The 27983-nt window shown below is 37.9% G+C and overlaps 2 protein-coding genes across 4 annotated transcripts in view; one reads left to right on the top strand and one right to left on the bottom strand.

Annotated features, from left to right (window-relative positions):
- Positions 1–513: 513 nt before the first annotated feature.
- Positions 514–18892, bottom strand: CBY3 (chibby family member 3). The gene is given in 8 exon segments (XM_031949315.1): positions 514–565; positions 567–799; positions 801–882; positions 884–1178; positions 1181–1210; positions 17997–18311; positions 18392–18538; positions 18793–18892. Coding segments are annotated over 8 exon segments (1254 nt in total).
- The window catches only part of CANX (calnexin), a 25822-nt gene continuing 15997 nt past the window's right edge, over positions 18159–27983 (top strand). The window contains exon 1 of one of the 3 annotated variants that reach the window (XM_031953838.1): positions 18159–18291. The gene's annotated coding sequence lies outside the window, so the exon portion shown is untranslated. Of the gene's footprint in view, positions 18395–18662; positions 18826–27983 lie in introns of those variants that run through there. The other 2 variants (XM_031953836.1, XM_031953839.1) reach the window with 2 other exon arrangements.

The following is a 27983-nucleotide window of genomic DNA, read 5'->3' as shown; positions in this document are numbered from 1 at the left end:
TGATAATCCATCAGCTAGAAGGGGTTGGAAATCAGAAAGAAAGGAATAAATCAATTCTTAAAGGGTCCACAACCCGCATCATGTCCATGCAATAAGTTGTGAACTAAGACCTCAAAACCCAGCCAAAGGAGGGGCTGTAAATCAGGTACAGACAATAGATTTCACAATTTAATAGTTTGCATACTAGATTTTATCCCATACCCAACTAGTATATCTCCAACATTAGTGGGAGCAACTGAGGCATGTGCAGGCTAAGCATCCTGATTGCTGAGCTGTGATACTGCAACAGAACAGATACTGCATACTTAGGAAAGGACTATCTAAACCCAAGAGCCATACAGTTGCTTAGAAGGCTGGGCCTTATGGACCAATTAAAACATTTGGTGGGAAAATCAAACATTTCATTCCATCAAAGAAAAAGTGACACTTTAGCTTTCTGAAAACTTTAGGAAGACAATATCTGAACCACACAACTAAGAGCCTGAGATTGGGGAATAGGGGTGTCCCTGCCCATCACCTGGGAAAAAAGGCCATAGATTCTACCAATCACACTCTGTTCCTTTCTCATCTTCTGCCAGACATAGGCAGTAGCCACACGACTTATGTCCATATCTAGCTTCTTTTCCAGCATTTAAAGCCAGCCTGTGGCATCCATCAGCATATCCATGAGCAGTTCTTGCTAGAGCTTCAAATAATTCTTTTCTTCCTGCAATACCTTGTTCTTACCCTGGTGGACAGGAGGCTCCCAGTCGACAGTGAAATTCAAGGGTTGCAAATTACTTGTGTACCCCACTTCCATTCATCCACTTCCCAGCCTGGGAGATAAAGGCTTGGTCACTGAGCTGAGTGTGAGGAGGACTATAATTGAGACTTAGCCTGGCAAGTGTGGTGGTCCAAAAGGTAGAAGGTGGACATGGAGGACATACAGCATAGTGGAGTTCACCTGAGTGTGAAACAGTGGGATAAATAATCAGATGGAAACTGCCAGAGCTGATCCATCAGGATGGAGAATGAGCTCATTCTAGGAGTTCTGGTAGAGGAATCCCAGCTACCAAGGACTAATGGACTGATTGAGGGAAGAAGGGAGTAAAGACTGCAGGGCCCACATACTGGCCATGGTTGCTGAGGGGGAGACTGTCTGGAGGGGAGCCCCAGAATGGAGATCACTCTGAAGGCCAACAGCTGGATCCTGGGTAAGTACCAAAGGTTTCTGTGGGGAAATAGAATCAGGATGAATAATTCTCCCTGCTCTTCTGTTCCTAAAGATGGGAAGCTTCCTGTGGCTGCTAATAGTAGCTCTTATTTTATTCCCTGTTCATCGCAGCCTTTTTCTTCTGCTTCTTTCACCTTTTTCTTCCTTTCCTATATTTTCCTTATAGATAAGGATGGGGCTAGCAATCAGGAAAACCTAGATCTAAATTACACTACAGACACTTATTATCTAAAATCATCTAATCTTTTGTATCTCTGTTTCCTCATCTATAAAAGGAAGGGGCTCAAGGTAGCTAGATAGCATAGTGAATAGACTATCTGAATTCAAATGTGACCTCAGCTACTTAAAACTTACTTGATGTGTAACCCTGGGCAAGTTACATAACCCCAATTGCGCCCCCCCCTCCCTTTGATGCAGATTGTGTTCCCTTTAAGAATTGATTTATTCCTTTCTTTCTGATTCCCAACCCCTTCTAGCTGATGGATTATCAATCCAGGAAGCTAGGATCTTTGATTCACAAATCCTGGTCCCTTTGAATTCCAATAGAAGACTGTTCCAGCCCCTACCCGGATCTGAGCCAAATTGGGCCGTCCCAGCCCCCATTTTGCTCAAGTTTCCCAAACCCCACCAAGCAAACTCAAGCCCCTTCTGAAATCCATTGAGGAGCCAACTTGGGCCTCCACCCACAGGCCCCTTTAGCTAAATCTCTCATTATAAAAGAGCCAAACTAAGATCCTCTCTTTGCAGAGGTTCCAAACATGTCAGCTTTATACCTGGTATGCCAGGGACCTCTGTCACTTGGAATCCTGTTTCCGGTGTGCTCCTCTTTTTATCCTTCACTTATTTCCTTAACTATACTTTAACCTTATTTCCAAACTCCATAATAAACCTCTTTTATCAATCTGAGTTTTCGGGCTTGTAAATTCCTTTGCAGGGGACTCCCGCCACTTCTAGACCTCATTTAACTTTGTATCCTTTCACCAAATCCAAAGGGGTTACAGGGGAGCTCTATTTGACTTCCTGTACTCCAAACCTGCCACTAGATCTCAATTAAACTCTAATTTCATTTAGGTACCCCATATCTAGACCTCATCATCTTCTCTGTCTCTCTCCCTCTCTTTTTCTGTCTCTCTCTCTCTCTCTCTCTCTCTCTCTCTCACACACACACACACACACACACACACACACACACAAACAAATTAATAGTAAATAAAAATATAAAACAAGAGAGCAGGACTCAATGGCTTCTAAGGTTCCTTCCACTCTAAATTTTTATGATCCTATGATCTCAGACTACCTTAAGTCTAGACCTAGAGCACAGTGTAACCCTTGGGCTAAGAAGGAATACCTTATTGACTTCTAACAAGCCTGATCTGGCTCCCTTAGTCCCATCCATATCCCTTTAGCTTCTTCTGTCAGTGGTACCATCATCAGCCCCTTGACATTCCTGTATTCTCCCACTAATTCTGCTATAAAACATGACACTAGAATTTGTGATATGTATAGAATGGTTTCAGGAAGTTTACACTTTCAGACTGTCTAAAACTCAGGAATCATTTAGACTTGTCGTTGAGGGGATAGACCACTCCATGAGAAACCTAATGAAATAGTTGCTGCCAGGTCACCATAGAGATATAGATTCTCTCTAAGATATGACTGGGAAGAATGAGGCTGGGACTGAACTCTCAGTAAATGATGCTGATCTCATTTGATTACTAATACTTCTAGGGATATATTCTACTGAGCTACGTTTATTTAAGGGAATCCTTCTTGTACTCAAGTTCACAAGACTGTGGTTCTGCTGACATGATATCTTTCTCCAGCCAACAGGCAGGACAGGATGAAAGACACTCCGGGGTTTGAACCATCTCCTCAGAAGAGAATGCCGATTTCTGATCCATCTCTACCCCTTGTAGCTCATCTATAATACTCAGCTTCAGCTTCTTTCATGGGCCCCACACCCACAGCTCCCAGGTCAGCCAAACTCCTGACCACTTCATATGAGTTACAACAAGGACTAACCACTTACCTGGCTTTGTGGAGCCCACTACAACTGCAGATTAGCTCACAGCCAGTTACATTGGGAAGTCCAAGCCTTTCTCCTTCCTCACATCCCAGGTGGTAACATCAGATCTTTTTACTCCTTTTAACTATAACTCTGGACTATTCTTTCCAAAGCATACTTCCATCCTGGAACCTTCTGCTCAAGTCCTTCAAGATATGTTGAAAATTAAGTATTGGGATGGGGAAGGGGACCAAAAGACAAGATGTAGTCTTGAAACTTCAGTGGAGTTGGAAAAGGAAGGCTTATATGCACAAAATAAAAATTTCCTTCAGAAAGAGCTTTCCAACTACTTCAACTCACATGTTCTCTCATCTATTTATAGCATTCAGGATTTCTCTCAGTCCATGTCTAATGGTATTACTGTTAGAATCACAGATTTGGAACAGCAAACTTAGAATCTTAGTCATAATTTACTTCCCAAATTCTTAAACTGTGGGTCACAACCCCATATGGAGTCTCATAACTGAATGTTTGATTTGTATACCTATTTTATATACCTATATACCCAGTGTTACATAAAAATTTCTGGGGTGAAAAGGGGTGAAAAGTTTAAGAAGGCAACATCACCATACCATTTTGGAGAAGCCCAGATATGGGAAGAGACCTGTTCAAGATCACACACCAAGTGTGTGACAGAGTGGGGATGAGAAACCAGATATTCTGATTGGTGTCCTGGTCTCTCTATTATACTATGCTACCCATTTTCCAAAGTGTTTGTAGGTGAGCAGGAAATATTGGACTAAGAATTTAAATCAACTTCTTGAAGTCTAAAGTCAGTGTGGGCTCCCAGAGCCTAACTGTGAGGGAGACCCTCATCCAGGGAATCCTGGTATCAGCTTGTGAGAACCCATTGTTACATTTTCAAAAGGAGCATTTCCATCTCAAAAATTGGCAGTGGGTACAAATTAGGTCTTCATTTATTATTTTGTTGATTGTCTAGCCTTAAAGAGTTGTTAATAATGCAGATTAACTTTAAAAGAATATGTATGTACATATGTAATCTGACCTCAGACACCTACTAGTTGTGTGACTCTGGGCAAGTCACAATCCTGTGTGCCTCAGTTTTCTCATCTGTAAAATGAGTTGAAGACCGAAATGGCAAACACTATAATATCTTTGCCAACAAAACCCCAAGTGGGGTCATAAAGAGTTGGACACTACTAGACAATGGTAGTGTTACTTGTAGAAAATGCTTGCCTGTGAATGTCCCTTTATATAGAGTTGCATGTGTGCCCAAAGTTAAGAGATTTTCTTAAAAGTTCATCCTCAAAAATCCTCATTAAATACTTGTTTACCCAGATAGCCCGGAAGAATATCATCTATCTGCTTTAATAGATCTTGAATTAATATTTGGAAAGGAGTGGTTAAGTTATATCCCCAAATCTTTTTCTTTGTGGTCAACAAGGAGGTTGAGATTTCTGGAAGTCATTTCCAGTATAGAAACAAAATCACAAAACCACTATGAAACAAATCCAAAGATCCCAGTTTTTGGGATAAGAATGCGTTATTTGACAAAAATTGCTAGGAAAATTGGAAATCAGAATGGCAGAAACTAGGCATTGACCCACACTTAACACCGTATACCAAGATAAGGTCAAAATGGGTTCATGACCTAGGCATAAAGAATGAAATTATAAATAAATTGGAAGACCATAGGATAGTTTACCTCTCAGACCTGTGGAAGAAGAAGGAATTTATGACAAAAGAAGAACTAGAGATCACTATTGACTACAAAATAGAAAATTTTGATTATATCAAATTGAAAAGTTTTTGTACAAACAAAACTAATGCAGGCAAGATTAGAAGGGAAACAATAAACTGGGAAAACATTTTTACAGTCAAAGGTTCTGATAAAGGACTCATTTCTAAAATATATAGAGAATTGACTCTAATTTATAAGAAATCAAGTCATTCTCCAATTGATAAATGGTCAAAGGATATGAATAGACAATTCTCAGATGAAGAAATTAAAACTATTTCTAGCCATATGAAAATATTCTCCAAATCATTATTAATCAGAGAAATGCAAATTAAGACAACTCTGAGATACCACTACACACCTGTCAGACTGGCTAGAATGACAGGGAAAGATAACGCGGAATGTTGGAAGGGATGTGGGAAAACAGGGACACTGATACATTGTTGGTGGAATTGTGAACACATCCAGCCATTCTGGAGAGCAATTTGGAACTATACTCAAAAAGTTATCAAACTGTGCATACCCTTTGATCCAGCAGTGTTACTACTGGGCTTATATCCCAAAGAGATACTAAAGAAGGGAAAGGGACCTGTATGTGCACGAATGTTTGTGGCAGCCCTTTTTGTAGTGGCTAGAAACTGGAAACTGAATGGATGCCCATCAGTTGGAGAATGGCTGAATAAATTGTGGTATATGAATATTATGGAATATTATTGTTCTGTAAGAAATGGCCAACAGGATGAATACAGAGAGGCTTGGGGAAACTTACACGAACTGATGCTGAGTGAAATGAGCAGGACCAGGAGATCATTATATACCTCAACAACGATACTATATGAGGATGTATTCTGATGGAAGTGGATTTCTTCGACAAAGAGAAGATGTAATTCAGTTTCAATTGATCAAGGATGGACAGAAGCAGCTACACCCAAAGAAAGAACACTGGGAAATGAATGTAAACTGCTTGCATTTTTGTTTTTCTTCCCGGGTTATTTATACCTTCTGAATACAATTCTCCCTGAGCAACAAGAGAACTGTTTGGTTCTGCACACATATATGGTATCTAAGATATACTATTTAACATGTATAGGACATGTATTTTGCCTTTTGGGGGAGGGGGTGGAGGGAGAGAGGGGGAAAATCGGAACAGAAGTGAGTGCAAGGGATAATGTTGTAAAAAATTACCCTGGCATGGGTTCTGTCAATAAAAAGTTATTAAAAAAAACAAAACAAAACACTATGAAGTTTTCTCTTCCATATACTGAGCTCCTCAAATGAAAGACCCATTTTCAAAGTTCTGACCTTCATTTTCTGTTCTTCCTCTCCTTCACTTACTTTCCTTATTAATCCATTAATATAGGGATCTAACTGATATCTTTAGGAGGGCAGCTCTGAAAACATCCACTAGTCCTGAATTCTCTGGGACCATACAGGCTGTTGCTAGGACAACTGGGAACAGGTGTTGAATGAGATGAGGTGAGATCTTTCAAACAGTTGTGAAAATTGAGTAAGGCTTCATCTACTTCAGAGTTTGAGTAGGCCTGAAGCACTTTGAGTATTGATCCAAAGGCATACTGAAGTCCCCTTCCTGCTATCCTCTCATGACATCATTTTCTCCCTATTTTAGTCAAATATGGGCAACTATGTACATATTGGTCAAGTTCAATTTCTTGAGTAGTTCCGGAGTTTAGAATGTAAGATTCTCAGCCAATGAGAATGAGGGTCAGTGGTGGGAGGGGGTATTTGCCCAGAAGGTGCTTCCTCCCTTCAGTCATCTACTCAAAGGGTGGGTCGCCCTTATCGGGAGAATGTATAATAAACTTTGCTTTTCTTCTAGAGATCTCTCCAGTTTTTTTATTAAATGGTGACCCCTCACCATTTCTGAACCACACAGTATGAATCACAGAAATCTCTCATTAATGAAGCATACCTTGTCAGATTCCTGGGATAAGAGTCTCAGGGATACCCCAGAGAGATCCCATTGGTTTTATCCTCCCCATTATATTCTCAGCTCCATACTCACCTAGGCAGGTCATTTATGGGGCTGATGGAACTAGGGGGAGGCTCCATGGTCACTTGATGAGGAATGTGGTCGCTTCACTTAGTGGAGTCAATGCAGTCAAAATAGGGTCAATGTGACTTGCGGAATGGTCATCTCAGTAGGACATTTAAAGTTAGTGAAGTTGGTGAAATCAGTGGGCTGCTACTATTTTAATCACTAAAAACTAATTTAAATCATTAGACCTCTAACTTTACCTTAAGCTATACCAGGAAAATACCCATTCTGCATTATTTTGGTTCTAGATCTCTTATCAAAAGGCTCTATGGTATTCAGCAGTGTTGAAGAGTAAGCCCAGGACAAAGTGCCCCTGCCTACTGCTTCCCCAGTTGCAAACTAATCTAGGAGTAGCATTACAATCAATGTTCTTTTATAGTGAGGGAATAATCTTTTATTTAGTGATATTCATGAGAAGCAGGTATACTCATGGATGTGACACCAGGGATACTGAAGCAGGAACAAGCTTTATATTATTAGTTTGATTTCTTACCTCCCTCCCCTCCTTTCAAGGTTCAGATTGGTTGAATTTACCACTGGTCAAATTTACAATCAGAGTTAGTATCAATTGGTCAGATTTACAATTAGAGTTAATTACAGTTGGTCAGATTTACAATCTGAATTACAATTGATTGGATTTACCATCCGAATTACAATTAAATTGGATTTACAGTCAGGTTTACAGTTGGTCGGCTTTACAATCCTTTTTATTCACCCATTCCTTATGTCAAAAGGCTTGTACTCTGTCATTGACCTTAGATCCTAGGTTTGGGCCTAAGCTTGGGCCCTTTTGTCTGGAATTTTGTTGTTAAACCAATTCCCTTGATTCACACAGTGATTGCCTGGAGATATGTTAATATGATATTTTATCTCTCCTTTCATCCCGTTTTTGACAATATCTGTGGAAACCCAACTTCTCATACTCCTCACATCTCAAAGGACAGGAACACAGTCTTCAATATCAATAATATACAAAACCAGAGACAAAATGGATAGTAGGTGTGGTGATCAGATCAATTTTGATCACTGAGAAAGAAAACAATACAGTTAATTGCAGAGTAATCTGTATTCCCTGGGACAACAGACTAAGTGGTTCTAATAATTCACTGCTGTTTCATACTCAGGAGGATATGTAGGGAGCTATAAAATCTTTTAAATGTACTAATCTTTACTTGGTCAAGCCCAAATCACCAGAATTCTCAGTAATGCTGATTACTATCTCCTATATACACTTTCTCTGATTTATATTTTACTACCAACTTGGGTAGATAGGTTTCTTTGCTATTTGCTATATGTGTGTTCTTTGGAACTAATATTAGTGAGAAAGAGATCATTGCAGATATAGAGCTTGGTTCCTATTCCTTCTTCATTAACAAATAGTGAACAGAAGTTAAGTTTGAGGCTGAAAATCACCCTAAACTAATAATATTTAAGGGAGCAAATAGATATTCTAGCCAGTTGCCCTGTCTCCCTAAATAGAGAAAAGGGTCCAAGCTTTTGGCCCTAACTTCTTCCCTCCCTTGGAGATATTTATTCTGCCCCCCTGTAAACCGCACAATGATACCCTATGCTACCTACATGCCAGAGATAATCCTCACTTATGTAAAATTAGGGGTTTGGCTTAGATCATCTCTAAGGTTTCAACTTTCAATTCTAAATCTATGACTTCATAAATCATGAGTAAGCCAGATAAGGATACACACAGGGCTAAGTAAATTTATACTTGTCCATAAAATTAGGGGTTGGACTCTGATTTTGTGGTGGAAAAAGAATTCTTCATCTTTACCTAAAATTTGCCTTGTTTTATCATTTATTTTATTATGTTTCTGTATGCTGATCATAGACGTACATACAATGCACATAGATAGTTTCTGTGTTTAAAATAAGGAAAGGACTGTTTGATCTGTTTTATACCAAAGAAAATAAAATCTATGGTTTCCTCAGATAACCAACATTGGTTATTGGTTATGAGTTCCCATAAATATTATCTTATAAATATTTATTTATTATTATAAATATCATAGGACCCTAGCTCCTAGATATGAGTCACTTTATTTCTTAAACTCACAGATGTCTTTATCTCAGTTAGGGAGCTGTATTATATTATAATTTCATCCCCAATCCCACTCTTTGCCTTAATTTTCAAGTCTGTGCATCCTGAAAGTAGAGTCAAATGTATCTTTGAGATTTCTTTCCTCACTCTGTTTCTCAAATCATTTGTTGTGTGATTCAGCCCAATTGCCCCCAACCCCACATAGGACAGTCTACAGATTTAGGACCTGGGTTAGTAAAAATTTGAATATTAATGACTAATTTAGAATTTTACTTGAGTCCCCTAGTAGCACAGCTGGGAAAAAATAAACTGAACAACCTGCCTACTATCTAAAATGTGGTCTTGTGTGAATTTCATTGCAGTTCCCTTGCTGGGGAATTAGTATCTTATATTGTATCTTACATTACATCAGTCATACACAGTCTGAGGCCAGATTTGAATAAGGGAAGATAAGCCTTCCTGACTACATCCCCACACTCCATCCACTATGCTACCTACCTCCCCCCCGTAGAGTTACTCTTTCCCAATTCCTGAATAGGTACTGTCATGTTTCTGTGAAAATATCCAAATTATTTTTTTTTAGTAGAACTTAGAAATTCATCAGTGTAACTCCCAATAAGAAAACTCCTGCTTATAGTGCAGATCAGCAGTTGTTCTGAAAAGTATAATTTCAGAGAGTTTTGACTAGAGTCCAGAATTTCTTGATCCTGAAGTTAACTCTCCATCCAGTATTCTATGATGCCTCTTCCTTGTTGAAATGGATTAAATACCACATTTCTGTGTTTCTAATCTGACCTGATCCAAGTCAACATATATATATATATATATATATATATATATATATATATATGTAATTATCATATGAAAAGTACCAGCTACAAAGACAAAATAGAAAATAGTTCCTATCTTCAAAAAGCTTACACTCTACTGAGGGAGATACAATGTTTAAATCTGTCAATATTTATCATTTGAGGAGGAAACAAGCACTTATAGTTAGGAAGATTAGGAAAGGCCTCCTGTAGGAAGGGGCACCTGAACTGAGCCTTGAAAAAAAATAGGGATGCTAAAAGTCAGAAGTGAGGAGGGAGCAAATTCCAGGCAGAGAGCACCACTTGGAGATTCTAGGAGTTAAGTTCCATTGTTCCAGAACCTAGCACAATGTCTGGCACATAGGAGACACTTATAAATGCTTACTGACTGATTGATTAAAAAGTAAAAGCTCATATTCAAATCAGACAGGTTACCTAGGTGTCTGAGGGAAGAACTCGGAGTGGGAACTAAGTCTCTTGGATCACATTCCAGGAGAGAAAATGCCAAGTTCAGGGAAGAGTCAGTAGATCTGATGTATGTTTCTTAACATATGCTCCCATAAACTATTGTGATCAGCAGTAACAAGTTTCTGGCCCGTGCTGTTCTCTGGCAATTCAAGAAATCAAAGATCCCACCAGTACCAAATTCATTAGAAATAATTTTTATTGCTACCAAAAAGTGAAATGCAGAATAACAGAATTTTTCTATTTTGAGATTGTGCCAATTGTTGCTCATAAATCTTGCACACAAAAATTAAGTCAATACATAACAAAATTGTTTCTGTGAAGTCTCCAAAGAAATTAAACTCAAAGTTGGGAATCTAGTACTGCCAGATAGATGATTCCAAACAACATATGGTGTCTCCCTATTGGGCAGTACTGGCCCCTGCACTGAAAAGAAATCCTTTATATAAATAAACTTGCAGCAGAAAACCCTCCAATTTAGCAGCATCATTATTATTTCTTAATGAATCTATAGATAAGCAGTCCATAAAAAGTTTGTTAAGCACTTAATATGTGCCAGATACCATGCTGAGTGTTAGAGATAAAAAAAGAGGCAAAAGACAGGGTCTGCCTTCAAGAAAGTCACAATCTAATGGGAAGGTTGGGGCTGAGGAGTTAAAGGGAGAGAGGAGCAAACCAAGCTAACAAATATGCACAAAGAAGCTCTATAAAGGCTAAACAGAAAATCATTAAGAGAGTTATAGAACTGAGCATACCAACTGGCCAGTGGGACTAAAGAACTTGAATTATTGTTTGTTTGTCCACATATAATAAACCTTATTTGACGGACTTTAAAAAAAAAACAAACCCTGGATTTATATTTTCTTTGCTCCTATGACTAATGCAGATGCTACTATGGTGTAACCAATTAATATAATATAAGCATTATAACCACAGTTCACTGATAAGCAGTTAAATGATTTGCTCAATGTCACACAGCCAGAATATATCAATGGAAGGACCTGAAATCACATCTCACTGTCTCTGAGACCTGTTCTCTATTATGCCACATTTCCAGAATGTCAGGGCAGTCAACAGGTATTTATTAAACACTTAACATGTGCCAGGAACTATGCCAAAGGGGATCCAAAGAGAAGCAAAATATCATCTCCCCCTTAGAGAACTCCTATCTTATACAAAAACTTCTTGAGAGTAGGGAGTTTCGTTCTTTGCATTTGTAACCCCAAGCTTAGTACGATGCCTGGCACATAACAGATACTTATAAAACCTCATGTTAATGTCAGTAATTATTATTAACAATAATAATTACTTATATGTCTAAAGGGTGAAAGAAAAGTAGGAATCAAGTCTCTTGGATCAATAAACCCAAAATTATGTGTCCCCTAAAGGGACACCTTTAGTGAACTTTGATAGATGTGTTCCATGTTCCAAGTGTATGACCTTAAAACTCAGATAAAGTTAGGAATAATAGCAGATTCCTCTGTTGCCTTCTGTGCTTGGCACATTCAGTTTAGTAGAATAAATGACTACCAATACTGGTTAGCATTCAAGGGTTCTTTTTTTTTTTTTTTTTCTTTTTTTTGCTCATGGTGGGAAGAAGGGTAAAATACTGAACGAGGTAGGAAGAAATGGGAAATCAATTTACAATAATATCTCATTATTCATATATCATAATTAATTGAGCTAAGACAACTCTGAGATACCACTGCACACCTCTCAGATTGGCTAAGATGACCAAGAAAAGATAAGGGTGAATGTTGGAGGGGATGTGGGAAAACTGGGACACTGATACATTGTTGGTGGAATTGTGAAATGATCCAATCATTCTGGAGAGTAGTTTGGAAATATGCTCAAAAAGTTATCAAGCTGTGCATACCCTTTGATCCAGCAGTGTTTCTACTCGGTTTGTATCCCAAAGATATCATAAAAAGGGAAAAGAACCCACATGTGCAAAAATGTTTACAGCAATCCTTTTTGGAAATTAAATTGGATGCTTATCGCTTGAAGAATGGCCGAATAAGTTATGGTATATGAATATAATGGAATATTATTGTTCTATAAGAAACGATTAGCAGAATGATTTCAAAAAGACCTGGAAAAATGATCTGATACATGAACTGATACTGATTTTAATGAGTAGAACCAAGAAAATTATACACAGCAACCACAAGATTATGTGATGAACAACACTGGAGGATTTGGCTCTTTTCAACAATGAGGTGATTCAGGCCAATTCTAATAGACTTGTGATGGAGAAAGCCATCTTTATCTAGAAAGAGGACCAGGGGGACTGAATATGGATCATAACATAGTATTTTTACCTTTTTTGTTGTTTGCTTGGTTTTTTTTCTTTCTCATATTTTTCCCTTTTTGATTTGATTTTTCTAGTGCAGTATGATTAGAAAAAGGAGAGAGGAAAATCAAATTATTAGTCTTAAAAATGAAAAGGGAGAACTTTCCACCAATGAAGAGGAAATTAGAGAATAATATGGAGTTACTTTGCTCAACTTTATGCCAATAAATTTGATAACCTAAGTGAAATGGATGACTACCTCCAAAAATATAGGCTTCCCAGATTAACAGAAGAGGAAGTAAATTGCTTAAATAGTCTCATTTCAGAAAAAAAAAAAAAATAGAACAAGTTATTAATCAACTCCCCAAGAAAAAATCCCCAAGACCAAATGGACTTACATGTGAATTCTACCAAACATTTAAAGAACAATTAGTCCCAATGCTATATAAACTATTTGAAAAAATAGGGACTGAAGAAGTCCTACTAAATTTCTTTTATGACACAGACATGGTACTGATACTTAAACCAGGTAGGTTGAAAACAGAGAAAGAAAATTATAGACCAGTCTCCCTAATGAATATTGATGCTAAAATCTTAAATAAGATATTAGCAAGAAGAACATAGGACAGTTTACCTTTTAGACCTGTGGAGGAGGAAGGAATTTGTGACCAAAGAAAAACTAGAAATCATTATTGATCACAAAATAGAAAATTTTGATTATATCAAGTTAAAAAGGTTTTGTACAAACAAAACTAATGCAGATAAGATTAGGAGCGAAGCAATAAACTGGGAAAACATTTTTACAGTCAAAGGTTCTGATAAAGGCCTCATTTCCAAAATATAGAGAGAATTGATTCAAATTTATAAGAAATCAAGCCATTCTCCATTTGATAAATGGTCAAAGGATATGAACAGACAATTTTCAGATGAAGAAATTGAAACTATTTCTACTCATATGAAAAGATGTTCCAAATCATTATTGCTCAGAGAAATGCAAATTAAGACAACTCTGAGATACCACCACACACTTCTCAGATTGACTAAGATGACAGGAAAAAATAATGATGATTGTTGGAGGGCATGCAGGAAAACTGGGACACTGATGCATTGTTGGTGAAGTTGTGAACAGATCTAACCATTCTGGAGAGCAATTTGAAACGATGCTCAAAAAGTTATCAAACTGTGCATACCCTTTGATCCAGCAGTGTTCTACTGGGCTTATATCCCAAAGAGATCTTAAAGAAGGGAAAGGGACCTGTATGTGCACGAATGTTTGTGGCAGCCCTCTTTGTAGTGGCTAGAAACTGGAAAATGAATGGAAGCCCATCAACTGGAGAATGGTTGGATAAATTGTGGTATATAAATGTTATGGAATATTATTGTTCTGTAAGAAATGACCAACAGGATGATTTCAGAGAGGCTTGGGGAGACTTACATGAACTGATGCTGAGTGAAATGAGCAGAACCAGATCACTGTACATGGCAACAACAAGACTATACAATGATCAATTCTCATGGACGTGGCTCTCTTCAACAATGAGATGATCCAAACCAGTTCCAATTGTTCAGTAATGAAGAGAATCAGGTACATCCTGAGAGAACTATGGGAAATGAATGTGGACCACAACGTAGCATTTCTACTCTTTCTGTTATTGTTTGCTTGCATTTTTGTTTTCCTTCTCAGGTTTTTTTTTTTTCTTTCTTTCTAAATCCGATTTTTCTTGTGTAGCAAGATAACTGTATAAATATGTATACATATATTGGATTTGACATATACTTTAACATATTTAACACGTATGGGACTACCTGCCATCTAGGGAAGGGGGTAGGGGGAGAAAGAGTGGAAAAGTTGGAACAGAAGGTTTTGCAAGGGTCAATGTTAAAAAATTACCCATGCATAGGTTTTGTAAATAAAAAGCTATAATTAAAAAAAAAGAAAAAAATTACCTCTTTAATTCCTTTGACCTTTTACCAACGAGGGACTGGCTTTCCTTCTTCTAAATCTGAACTAATTCTTTATTCATTTTGGAAATGAGGACTTTATCAGAGAAATATGCCACAGATTTTTTTTTCCCCTCAGTTAAAGTCAGTGGCAATGGAGTTATTTGGGCAAAACCTTTTCAATTTTATGTAATCAAAATTGTCCGTTTTATTTTTATGATTTTTTTTATCTCTTTTTAGGTCATGAACTCTTCTATCCATCATTACACTAATTTCTTTCTTGTTCTTCTCATGTTTTATATCTAGTTGGTTTGTATATTTGGAACTTTTCTTGATATGTAGTTAGAAGGTGAATTAAAACTAATTTTTTCAGACATTTGCAATTTTTCTCAAATAGTGAGTCCTTTCCCTATAACTGGAATCCTTGGGTTTAGGTTATTAAGCAAATTATGATAGTTATTTTATATTCTTCAGAGACTGTTGTATTCTCAGATAGGCAGATTTCTTCTTAATTTGGGCAGGAAGAAATGATACAAGCTATCAGTCAGTGACCTAAGTGGTCCTAAGATGGTCATCTGCTCCTATTGGACAAATGGTCCAGAGGTACAAAAATATTTTGGGGGACTTGCCATGGAGATGTGATCTCTGCCAAACTAGGCTTGATCACTGTCACAAGGCAAAACAAGGGTGGAGGATCTTTAGCTAACTTCCTACAGTTAAGCAATTGAACTTAGATCTTCAGCTCACAGCTCTGGGGCCTTGAGTAGAATGCTGATATAATTCTATCAAATTGATTAATACTGATTGGAATAGAGTAGGAGTCCAAATGAATTACTTCTCTTACTATCTTACATCAACACAAGTAGAATGATAATATTTAAAAGAGGGGTCTTTGGTTTCATGATAATCTTGGGTCATTAAAAATGTTTTGCAATTTTCAGAAGGCAAACCAGTGTTTTCTGTGTGCTCAACTGTAGGCTCAAATCATTGTCCATCTGTATTATTTGAGATAGATATACATACTTGTGGACAGATATACATATTTAGTTCTATAGGTGTCCATTCAAATTTATATTTTAACCTGGAGTAAAAGACAGTCTTCACTCACTTGGCTTTTCTGGTATGGATAGTCAAGCAAAACTCCTTTGACTAATCATTGAGTTAGCTATTGGAATTCTGCCTCAACACATTCTGGTTATGTAACCATAGGCAAGTTACTTTACCTCAATGTTTCTGATTACAGAAATTACAGATGAGTTACTTCATTATAGGCCGTTGTCATAGGAGAGTTCCCCACACTGATGAAATCATAGGTCAAAAAAATCTCCCCTAAATTTTCTGTTTTGTAGTCTAAACATGTGTAATATCTTCCACTTTCATTTTAAACTTTCTTTACCATCCTACTTTCCAGACTTTATTTCAGTTTGTTAATGGGGTTCCTAAAATATAGCACCCAGAATTGGACACAATAGTTAAGATGTGATCGTACCGGTGCAAGTACTGCCAACTCCCTCATTCTATTAATGCAAGCCAACTCTGTCCTGTTTTGGCTGCTATGTCATACTGTTGATTTAGCCACATGATCAGGGCTGTGCATTAGGGAAATTGCTTTAGAAGAGTACACAAGTGTGCAGAATGGATCGGAGAGAAATCTGAGGCATGGAGAGCTATTAGAAGGCTACTGAAACAGCCAAGAATATGGGCCTAAAATGGTGAGGTAGCAGAAATGGAGAGTTAACAGATGTGAAATATTTAACCAAATACAAGGGAGAGGGAGCATAAAAGGAGGTCAAAGGTAACAACACGGGTTTCAGTCCTGGATAATAAGAGTGAAAGGCCATACCATAAGATGTCGAAACAGTCAGTTTTTAGGGGAAAGGTGACAAGTTCCAATTTAGACATGTTAAATTTGGAGCACAGGTCTTCTAAGTAGAGGCATTTTGTAGACATTTAGATAGGTACTAATTTTAAAAAGCTGCACCAAGTGGAAGGCAGAATAATTGGGAAACATCCCTGCTTCCTTTCTAACTCCATCAACAATAGACATCAAATAACAAGAGTATCTCTTCTCCAAAGCAGAGAGGAATCTTGGGTAATCCGGTGTGTTTACTTCACCTAGAGAAAGCAAGCAGGAGAGGACCAAGATGTAGTCTTGTTGCTTATTATAACATAATCCAATAAAGGATAGTATTTCAAGGGAAAATATCTCAACCTTAAATGTTTAATTTCCTATATTTTTTAATTTAAATTGCTATATAAACCTGAATTGAGAACACTGATTGGAATTATTTTTAAAGTTCCATATTCAAGTTCTGCTTCTATAAAGTATTTGTCAAATTGTAAAATTCTAAGCTACCATGAAGCTGAAGTGACCTAAAGTTGTGGGGAAGTTTCTCCTAATCCACTCTTACTCCCAAAATATCATGGGAGATCTACAAAAGAAATGTGATTAGCCATGGATCTAAGCTTTGTCCAGTTATATGCCTACAAATAAATCCAAGTCGTCGTTTGTTACATATACTTCTGATGCCAGGAGGGCTTCCCGCAGGAGGCAGCACGTGCTCTGCAGGAAAGCGGGAATCAAAAGGCCGGTAGCAAAGAGTGCACTACAAACATGGGATAGAAACCACTTGCCCAAAGGGGGTCCGCCTAATATTCGAATTCTGGAAACCTCCTTATTGCACGCAAATCACTTAGCCGCCGTCAGAACTTTTGCCTCCTTCACCCCGTTTGCTCATTTGCAAAAAGTATTAACCTGTATCGCAAGGAGGTGGATTCTGGGACCTTAAAAGTGATCTCAGCGCGGGTGCCGAGGGAGCCACGCTAGGCCAGAGCCCCTCCACGCCAGTTTTCTAATCTACATAACGGGTTAATAGGAAAATGGGAGAGAGTCGGGAGAAAGTGCCGGCTTCAGAGCCCCCAGAAAAGAAAGGAGTGACCCGGGGGAGGCTGAGTAAAGTTGGCGGGAGCTCCGCGAAGAGGGCTAAGGGAGTTTATTTCTTACACTCCGCCCGACCCAGGAAACAGCGCCGGGTAGCCTTTCTCGACCCCGGGCCAATCATGGACGCGGACGCACGCGCGCGCGCGGGAAATCGAAAGGGAGGAGTAGAGAAAGAGTGGGGGGAGGGGAAACTAAAATCCTGGGGAATTTGCACTCGCGCCAGGCCGAGGACAGGGCAACCGAACCCCTACTAATCTCCCAATCCCAGGCCTCCACAGGAGGCCGACGGGTGGAGTCCAATGCTACATTTCAAAGGCCATCACCGCCCAGTCTAGTCTATTTCGGGCCAACAGTCAGTCAGGAGGGTCTTCCCTCTTTGCTCTTATTTCCCCTCCCCCCCACTAGCGGTCTTCAGGCCAATCATCAGGCACTTCCTGTCCTCACTTCTAGCCAATCCGCACCCTCCACGAAGAGTAGCCCTAGGAGGCGTGTGGGAAGGTATCTGGAGCGATGATCATACCAACCAACGGAGCAGTAGCACGAGAAGAAAGAGGCGGGGTTAAGATCAAGCATTGTCCAATCATCATCTAGGGGTGGATGCCGGGCAGGGCGCCGCGCGCGGTGGGGCTCGCTCGGCGTCCTCCTAGTCCTGAGGCACGTGACGTTCGCTTCGGGCCGATCCGCTGCAGCATCCGCGGTGCTGGGCGTGGGGCGAGGGGGTGGGAAGTGGCGCCGGCGCCGGCCGCGAAGCACGAGGTGAGACAGACGCAGCTGTCCTAGTCCCGGGGACGGGGACGGCCGGAGCCTGTTAGGTCGGCTTCACGTCAGGGTCGGAGGAAGGATAGCCTAGACTGACCAGGTGGGGCGGCGGGGGAAGAGGCCCGAGGGCCTGGGGACGGGTGGGAGTGATGCGGCCTGGGAGCCGGGGTGCGGGGCTGCCTAACGGAGAGCGGGGTAGAGCTGGGAGCCGGGTCCGTGCCGACATTCGTGGGAGCTAGGCGGCCTGTGGAGAGAGGGGGGAGGTCAGCGGGGCTGAAGCTCGAAGGGGGGCGTGACCTCCGGGCCGGGCTTGTCGCTGCGGGCGGTGGCCCAGGCGCCCCGGAGGCCCGCGTGCCTCTTTTCCGCTCATTCTCTGGCGGGCGGTGCGCGGTCTGGCTCAACCCGAGTAAGAAGGCCTCTGGGGAGAGACACAGGCCCGGGGAGGCGCGGAGCAGAGAGAAGCCATCTTCCTAGTCTGGGCAGGAACCGGGAACGTACGGGACCAAGAAGCCAAAACCTCCCGGGCACGAGGTGGCGGCTGGGGTTTGGGGAAACTAACGATCTCGAAACGGGAGGAGGGTGGGGAAAGAGCCTCCATCGTGAGGTTAGGTAACCTGTTGGGAAAAGAAACTGCTAGAAGACAGGCCGAAAAACTTGGCCGTAGGGTTATGAATATATACATCCATCTAATTAATCAGAATTCGTTTATCTTTAGAGAACCTTAAGTGTGCCACAGAGTTTGAAAAATTAACTCTGGAAGGGCACCTTTCTAGGTCCAATTCCCATTTTAGTGGCCCAGAGAAGGGAAGCAACTTGCCCAAGGTCACACAGCCAGGTAATTGTCAAAGCTGGAAATGGAACTAATTGTTCTAACTCTTTTATTAAGTGCTCTTTAAGCCCGCATCATTCTCCAAGCTCTGACAAAATACTAGAAGTAATATTCAGACCTTACATTTCCCTTTCTCCTCCATTCAGTCCCACTACGATATGGGGTATTCCCCATGGGACTTTCTGTCCTTAGACTTCCTTTCTACAAGTTCTCCCTTGGCAATTGCCACTTTCCAAGCTTCTGACCTTGTGCAGATAATTACTAAATTTATAGCTCCGGACACAACTCCAAATCCTTAAGGAATATCTTCACCTGTTTATCCTGCAAATACCTAGAACTCTACGGGTCCATAAGCAAATTATATTTTTGTTTAAACAACCTCCTGACCACTGCTTTGTATTACCACTATTTACCTAGTCTGCCCTGTTTGTAATTTTAAAAGTCCCCTGAGGGCAGAAGCCCTTTTGTACTGGCAGGTGTTTAATGTTTGTTGAATTGATTCAAGTTTTTTGAGTCAATCAGTGACTAGGTTCTCTAGAATCCATTCTTGAGCTCTTAGCCCTTTTTGATTCTTCATTCCAATTCCAAAATGATCTTTGAAAATGGATCTATATGTAACCAAAAGCTATTTTTAAGTGGCTCCCCATTGCCTACTGAGTAAACTTAAACAAATCTTCCTGGTATTTAAGATTCCAATCCTGGAATCATTCTCTTAACATGTTCTGATCCAGCCAAACTGGGCAACTTTGTGTTCCTGAGCACAGTAGCACTCCCAACTTTGTGCCTTTATTAAAGTTGTCCCTCGTTCTTCCTAGACACCTTTAGAAATCCTATTGATCTTTTAAAACCCAATTTAAATGTTATCTCCTCCTAGAAGGAAACCTTCCTTGATAAACACATTTTCCTCAGACTTCAGGTGGCATTTTGTTTTCTAATTCTTCAAGGTATTTACATGATATTGTATTGTATTTAAGCTGTATTGGTGTTGTATTTCTGTAGATTTTGAGAGGATAGATACTACCACACCCCATTGCTATTAATTAGTTGGTGCTTAATGTTTGGGGAAGGGAACAAGCATTTATTGAGCTCCTTCTATGTGAAGCACTGTGCTAAGTATTTTGCACATATCTCATTTGAGATGTTGGGAGAAAGGATGGATAGAAATTGAGATGCTTACTACAAGCAAAGGTATTTTTGCTGATGAAGGAAAAATAAATTTGGGGTTGGTGTGAACCTTACTTTGCCACTAAGGGACAGTTTGAAGAAAATTTCATGTGTCTACAATGTGGGAAAAGAATTATGCTGAAAGGGAAACTCCAGATTTCTTTAGCTTTTAATTAGATTTTTGTGTGATTTTTGAATAGTGCTTTGGAATCAACTTTGTTGAGGTTTTTTATTAAAAAGTGGGAAAATATTGTGATAATCTGTTAGCAAATATAAAATGGATCTTTTTTGAGCCATGGATCGAAGCAGTTTTTTCTTTGGCTTTAATCAGGGCTTAAAAGTGGGGACAGCTAGATTGCCCAGTAGACAGAGTCTACTACAGTCCTGGGGTTGGGAGGACCTGAGTTGACATCCAGCCTCAGACAAGCGACTCTGGGCAAGTCATTTAACCTCAATTGCCGCAAACCTCAACCTGGCTCTCCCCATCCTCCCCAAGAATAATTGTAAATTTCATGGTATTGTCTTATCTTACACAACCTAATGTAGGTAAATCAATTTTGGTTTAAAAAAAAAAAATCCTAAAAGTTCAATTAAATTGAGTTGCATGGCTCATTTGCATTTAATGAATTAAATTTGAGAATTGTAGACAGGATTTTCCCCCCTTTTAAAGATGGGGAAATCTAAGTATTTTATAGATGAGGAAATTGAGGTCCAGAGTTAAGGGAACTTACCCATGACCACATTTGTCAGGCAGAGAACCATTACCTGAACAAAATTGCTTTTTTTTTTTTTTAATTAAACAGTGATGTTTCTTAAGAGGCAGATACTGAAATGTCTTGCAAGCATTGAATTAGTAATGTATAGTGAGCTATAATTAACATTCCTGCAAATATATTGTTATTTTAGACTTAAAGCTTCCAGAGGACAGTAATTCTCTTTTGATTAAGTATCTAATTATGTTTGATTAGTCAATTGTAGGGGAGAAATCTTGCTACTGGTGGAGAAAAGATTTTGTTGTATCTAATCTAGCTCAGATTTTTTACTGTGTTTAAAGTGTGATGTCAAACTCAAGTAGAAGCACACCCACTTAAGATTTATGGGGGCCACAGATTAACTTAGAAAAACCACATTAGTTTTATGTTCTATTTTTATTTATTTTGTTAACTATTTCCCTATTGCATTTTGATCCTTGAGTGCATTTTGAAGTGATATGGGGACTTTGTATTTGACATTTCTGGTTTAGAGGACCCAAGATTTTTTTTTTTTTTTTTCATCAGTTTATTTTGGTAGCTTAACATTTTTAAAAAGTCACCTTGACTAGATCAGTAAATCATTTCTGAGCTTCCAGAATACTTTTCTGGGAATATATTGGGGGTGAGGGATAGGTATTTGTTAGCCACATAAATTATATTAGTTTTTATGAGAACTTGGCTTTTTCCCCCCTAAGGAAAAGATTGGTAGGTGGGTCATCAGTGCCATATGAAATGTCTTTGACATTATTGTCTAGGCTTGAACATTTCCTTTCAAAGATCCCACCATCAAGCAAATTGCTTATCTAAATCTCGTGTTAATTGGACAATTTTCTAAATTTGAGGTGTAAGAAAGGCTTCTATGAGAGAAAGTAATTTATAGTTTTAGAATTAAAATACCCAGGTACCACCCTCGTATATCCACACTCAACCATCTTATTCCCATAACTAACCAATCTAGAATTTTTATGTTGTGGATTATTATGGCTTGGGATATAAGATATTTTTTCCATATCTTGATATCTTCCTCTCATTCAGTTATCTTGTATATTGGTTCCTCAGTTTAACTGTCTCTGGCAAAGAGTCACTTTTTATACACTTGGTTCAATCTGGTTACTTTCCCAGTTTTGTTATTTTTATATTTTTATACTGCCATTTTTAGTGCCATTTCTCTCTAGCCCAGAACAGTTATGTTAGGGGTAATATTTGTTATAATGTCTTTTGCAGTTCTTTACCATTTTTCTTCCATATCCAATCCCTGAATGTCCTTGGGTGTCTGGCCAAGCTTTCTTTAAACCTCAAATGCTTCTCTGCTTTATGAAGACAACCCTGCTCATAATCTATAATCATTTGTAAGATTTTGCAAAGTGTCTTCCAATTAAGTAGATTCAAGGGTCTCTCTTTTAACTATAAGGATCAAATATAAAGTCCTGCTAGGCATCGGAAGGCCTTAAACCTACATCCTTTTACAACTTTATTGAATATTTCTCACCCATGCCATGTAGTCTAGCCACACTGGCTGCTTTGCTGTTTTACAAGACACTACCTCACCTACCTCTCTCTGCACTAATTGTCCTCCATGAACACACATGATGCACTTTTTTAATTCTAACTTTTATCAGCCATCTTTCTCTATTTGGCACGTTGTCAGTTGTTTGCTGACTAAGGCACTTTCTAGGCTATTTTGGTGTCCTGTGGCCATTAAATTTCTTTATTAAAAACGTTTATACTCAATATTATTTTTGTTATCTTCTTAATTTTTGATTTTCATTTGCTTTTTTTTTTTTTTAATGGTTCAAGATTAAATTGACTTGCATGCCTGCCTTTTTCCCCATCCCCTTCTTCCCCATTTGTCTTGTTTTTTGCTTTTAATTCTGATTTTAGCTCTGACTAAGACAGTGGACTCTCTGTACATAACTGCCTTAAGAAATAACTCCCACATAATTATTAAGTCTTCCTATCTGTTAATATATAATCTATTTTGTTCTTTGTGGTATTATTTGGTGCTCACTATGTCCAGTGCCTACCAATTATCTTCTTGAAAATAATATATAGAAACCTGAGGCTTTGGCACAGTCTACAAGTCTTCAGTATCTTCTTTTTCCTGAACTATGCTTTCCCACTAAGAGCAGAAATTTCTTGTTTCTTTGGTTCTAAATTCCCTAAGAACATTTTTATCCTGTCTTTTCCTATAGACCCATTCCCTCTCACCTTAAGTAGGTGTTTAGTAAATAAATATTTGCTTAATGAAAACTGTTAAAGAGAAGTTCAGCCAAAATTAGTAGGCAACCCTTAGCGAAGGTTTTCTAATTACTTGGAATTTTGTCTTCATTTATTAATTAAGCTATGTTCTTGGTTGGACTGCTGGCTGTATCAGGATGAATTAAGCAATGTTTTGAAATCATTGACAAATAAGTATTCAATTCAACTAAATTACTTTTATTGGTTTTGTTTTGCTTAATCAATAATATCATAGCATTAATACTTTCTTTTCATTTCATTATGAACTAAATAAGTTTTTGTGTGCTGATCCAGGAAACATAATCACCCAATATATTTCCTTTTTGAAAAATACATACTAGATTTTTCTGAAAATGTTTTGCCTAACTTCACACATACCTTCTTAACAGGGAAGGGTAGGGAAGAAAGGGAGAGAATCTGGAACTCAAAAAGTTTTAAAAACATGTAAAAAAAAATTTGGTTTCACATGTAATTGGGGAAAATAAAAATATTTGCACATGCACAACATACAACATAAAAAATACTGGGTTACAATTGACAAAAAATTTTGAATGTTGTTTGACTGACTACAGTAGACTGTATAAAGCAGGTGTGACAAGCCTTAGTAATTATTTTGACCATGTAGACAGTGGTAAAATATTCCTAGTGAATGAATATGAACTTCACTAATTAATAGTTCATGGTAGTCTAAAACAGTGAAAAATAGCAGGGTGTTTGTGGAATGAATGTTGGACTTGGAATCAGATGAAACTTAAGTTCAAATTCTGCCTTTATGCAACAGAGGGATGCCCTCTCGGTGACTTATCTATAAAATGGGGAGGTGAGAGGTATTACCTGTAGGACAAAGGATTAAGTGGTTGGCTATTTTTATAATTATATTCAGACTGTCTTGAAAAAGTGTTTCATTTGTATAAAATTTTTGGCAATCATGTGGATGTAAAGATGTTAACTGCTTACCATAATGGGCTTATAATTAATGAATACAGCTTTAGATTTGAAGTTGGAAGATCAGCTACTCTACTTCATTCTGGGAACTCAAGGTAGCTTAATAAAAGTACATCCAACTTAAATCGTCTTTATGTAAATGTGTAATTAGGAAGCAGAACTTTACTCACTTTAAAGAGAATACTTAACTCTTTAGGGCAATCTGTTGAATTCATCAACTTCCCATGATATGTGTGGAGTAATCTGATTTACACAATCTAAAGTCCCACACCTCCTCCAAGCTGTGAGAGTGAATGAAAAAAAGATATTAGTACTGTCAGTGGAATGAGCACAAGATTTTGACAGGTTAAATATGAGCCTAACAGTGGACATTATGCTATACAGAGACTGGCCTAGCTAAGTAAAGAGCCTTATCACCAGAGGGTTAGGCCATAGAAATACATCAAATTTGTCTGCTTAATTATAGAGAAGCAGTAGGGGAGAGAGTACCCAAACCTTTTAAACATGGGTCTTTTGAATTATCCAAAGTTTGCACAAACTTTTTAATGACCCATTTATTAAGTAAAACAGGGAAGTGCATTTTAGATAGATTTTAGATATAGTGTGAATCAAAACCCTGTACTCATGAAAGAATAATAAATTACTTTTAGATATCTTCCAGATAAAGATCAATAGCAGTATTTATTCTGTGATTGCAACCTCCTTGAGAAGTTAGGGTTTTTTAAGATTTGCCATGCCAAAAAAATTAAATCTCAATTAACTTGGTAATGAGGTCAGTAACAAAACCCTTCCAGTTTGTACCTGTCAGAACTTATGTTGGCCTACCTTTCAAGAATCTAGATCACCTTAGAGTGGTGAACTTAAAAGTAGTAGAGTTAAAGTAAACTGGAGACTTCTGTGCTGGTTTAACATTTTTTTCAACTTTTATATTACCTTTCTTTGCATTTATACCGTTAGTAGTTAGAATGGAGGATTGCCTAGAAAACTAATTTTAGAAAAATGTGGTGAGCCATGGAAACCAAAATTTAAGTGGCCAAGGTTAATTGACTTTTGAATGCTTTTTAATATTGTAACTATTAAAAGAGGCGCAATGTAAGCCAGAGTTCAGAGATTCTTCTATAACACCATTGGATTAGTCTTTAAATCTAAATGAATATAAGAGATGATGCCCAGCTAGCTATTGCTTTTTAGGACTTGAATCTAAGCCTCATTTTTTGAATCAGGCTTCTGGTCAGTGGGACTAGAAAGCAACAGGGGCATGACTCATTTTTCTCATACTTTCAGATTGATTTATCAAAACCTACTCAAATTAAAAACTCCTCTAGGGCATTGTATCTGATAAGAGGGTATATTTCTGCTGTTGTGTAAACAGGTTGGTCTGTTTTTAACTAGAGATGAAACTTATCCTGAAAGAAAACCATTTTCAGTGTTCTCTTGAGATTAAGGCATTTGACCATCATTATGACTACATCAAAATACAATTTCATTAAGTTATTTGAAAGCTAATATGGAAATGAATTTTTAGTAAATGGTGCTTTTAACAAGACTGGATGTGAAGCTTGTGAACCAAATTGTACCTTACAGAGCTGGGGAAACTTTTCGTTAAGATATTTGTCTTTTAAAACAATTTATGTAGTGGGAACTAGATTGTTTTACCCAAGGAGATTTGTAATTATAAAAAAAACTCCATGGGACAGTTAAGTGTTTTGTTGTGCTGGAACTTTATGGTATCCAAAAAGTTAATTATTTTTGTAAATGAGAAATTAATCTGTTGGATAACTTACTTAAGGAAAAACAAGAAAAAGTAATAATCTCCCAAAAATAAGCAATTCATTTTTAACTGTTAAGGAAACCAACTAGTTCAGGGTGGGATCCTTTCAGCACTTTGAAGAATTTATATTTGGCTCTTTGGCATACACTTAAACAGCCTTTCCCTTTTTAGCCTTTGGGGTAGTGTGGAGTGAATGGAATGAAGCCCTTTGTTGTCTGCCAGAGTCTGGCCTAGACAGAGCCTCCATGGTGTTTGAAGCCTTCAGTTTTCAGAAATTGGCTTATTGTTTATTGCCTGTATTAAGTTCATTCAATAAATATTTCTGCCATCTACAATATATCTAAAGCACACATAGGATTCTGAAGCCATCAGACCATTCTTACCTTAGAAGTTTATGTGCTAACAGAGATGATACCAGTATAAAATACTTGAAATGTTTTTCATCTTATCTAGTTGGAAAGAGATTAAGAAAGAGAAATTGTATTAGAACGGGAATTGAAGTAATGAGAAAACTATATAAAGGAAGGACATTTAGCAGTGCCACACCCTAAATTTTATTATAAGCAATAATCATCAAACTATGTAGTATATCTAAGAAGTAGAAAGATTGATCAGTGGAATAGAGTAGATGTTCAATACACAGTAACAAAATGATTATAAGTAGCCTTGTGTTTGAAAAATTCAGATTTCAGCTTTCAGGATAAAAATTCATTGGTTAAAAAAAAATGTTGAAAACTATAAAGTAGTCTGACAAAAACTAATTGTAGACTGATGTTTTTACACCATTAAACAAGGTAAAGTAAAAATGGATACAGGACCTAGACATAAATGAGAGATCATAAATAAATTAGAAGAACATGAAATATTTCTTACCACATTTATGGATAAGAGAAGTTTTTAAATAAACAAAAGTAGAGAGCCTTGTGAGATGGTCATATATGGAAAAAATGCTCTAAATCATTATTGATACTTTGAGATACTGTCTTGCATCTCTCAGATTGCAAAAATGATATATGTCGGAAAAGAGGTAAAAAAAAAAAATGGGATACTGACACTGATGGAGTTGAACTGAATCAATTGTTTTAGGGAACAGTGTAGAATAATGTCCTGAGGGTTGTAAAGCTGTATACCCTTTGGCCCAGAAAAAGTATTTCCCGGTGTGATTGAGGAAAAAGAGAAAGAAGCCTATATATATATTTTTAAAAATATTTATAGCAGCTCTCTTTATGGAATGACAAGGAGTTGAAAATTGAGGAGGAATGCCCATTTGAGGACTGGTTAAATAAATTGTGGTATGTGATTCTATTTTATGAGAAATGATGAGCCGGTTGATTTTAGGAAAACACGGAAATCTTGCATGAAATATGAAGAATGAAATAAGCAGAACCAATGAGCAGAACAATATTGACGTTGTAAACAACATCAATATTGTTCAAAGAGTAATTGTGAATAAGTAAACTTTTCTAAATTGTGAATATTCAGTAGTACAAAGAACCTATAAAGGAAGATGATTTCCACCTCCAGAGAGAGGATTAATATCGGTTTTTATTCTTTCACATATGTCTGTGTCAAATGTTGGCTTTCTCTAGTGTGGAGTTTGGCTTAGAATAGCTTAGAATTCAAAAAATAAAACAAAAAAAGTGAAATTTTGCAAATGCAATTTTTTTTTAAAATGGGATTATCAGATTTTTCAAGTTAACAGAGAGGTAGGAATGATATTCTTGTGCCAAGAGATAGTTTTAATAAAAATACATAAAAAACCAAAAGTCTCTTTTAAAAAATGTTCTGTAGAGTATAAGCTAGCCAAAACTTAATGGAGAAAAGACCGGGAGGTTTTATGTGAACTGCAGACTTAGCATGATTTTGGTGTGACTAACTTTGTCAATTAAGAAAACTAAATGGTTTACCATGGGGGGAGAGGGAAATGGTGATTATGATCTTAGAAAATGACTGGTTAGCTATGGGTTAAATTATGGTGGAAATCTTATAA

The sequence above is a fragment of the Sarcophilus harrisii genome, chromosome 2, assembly GCF_902635505.1.
Source record: "Sarcophilus harrisii chromosome 2, mSarHar1.11, whole genome shotgun sequence".
In the NCBI taxonomy this organism is placed as follows: Eukaryota; Metazoa; Chordata; class Mammalia; order Dasyuromorphia; family Dasyuridae; genus Sarcophilus; species Sarcophilus harrisii.
Note: the sequence above shows the minus strand (reverse complement) of the source record. Positions and strands in the feature narration are given on the sequence as shown.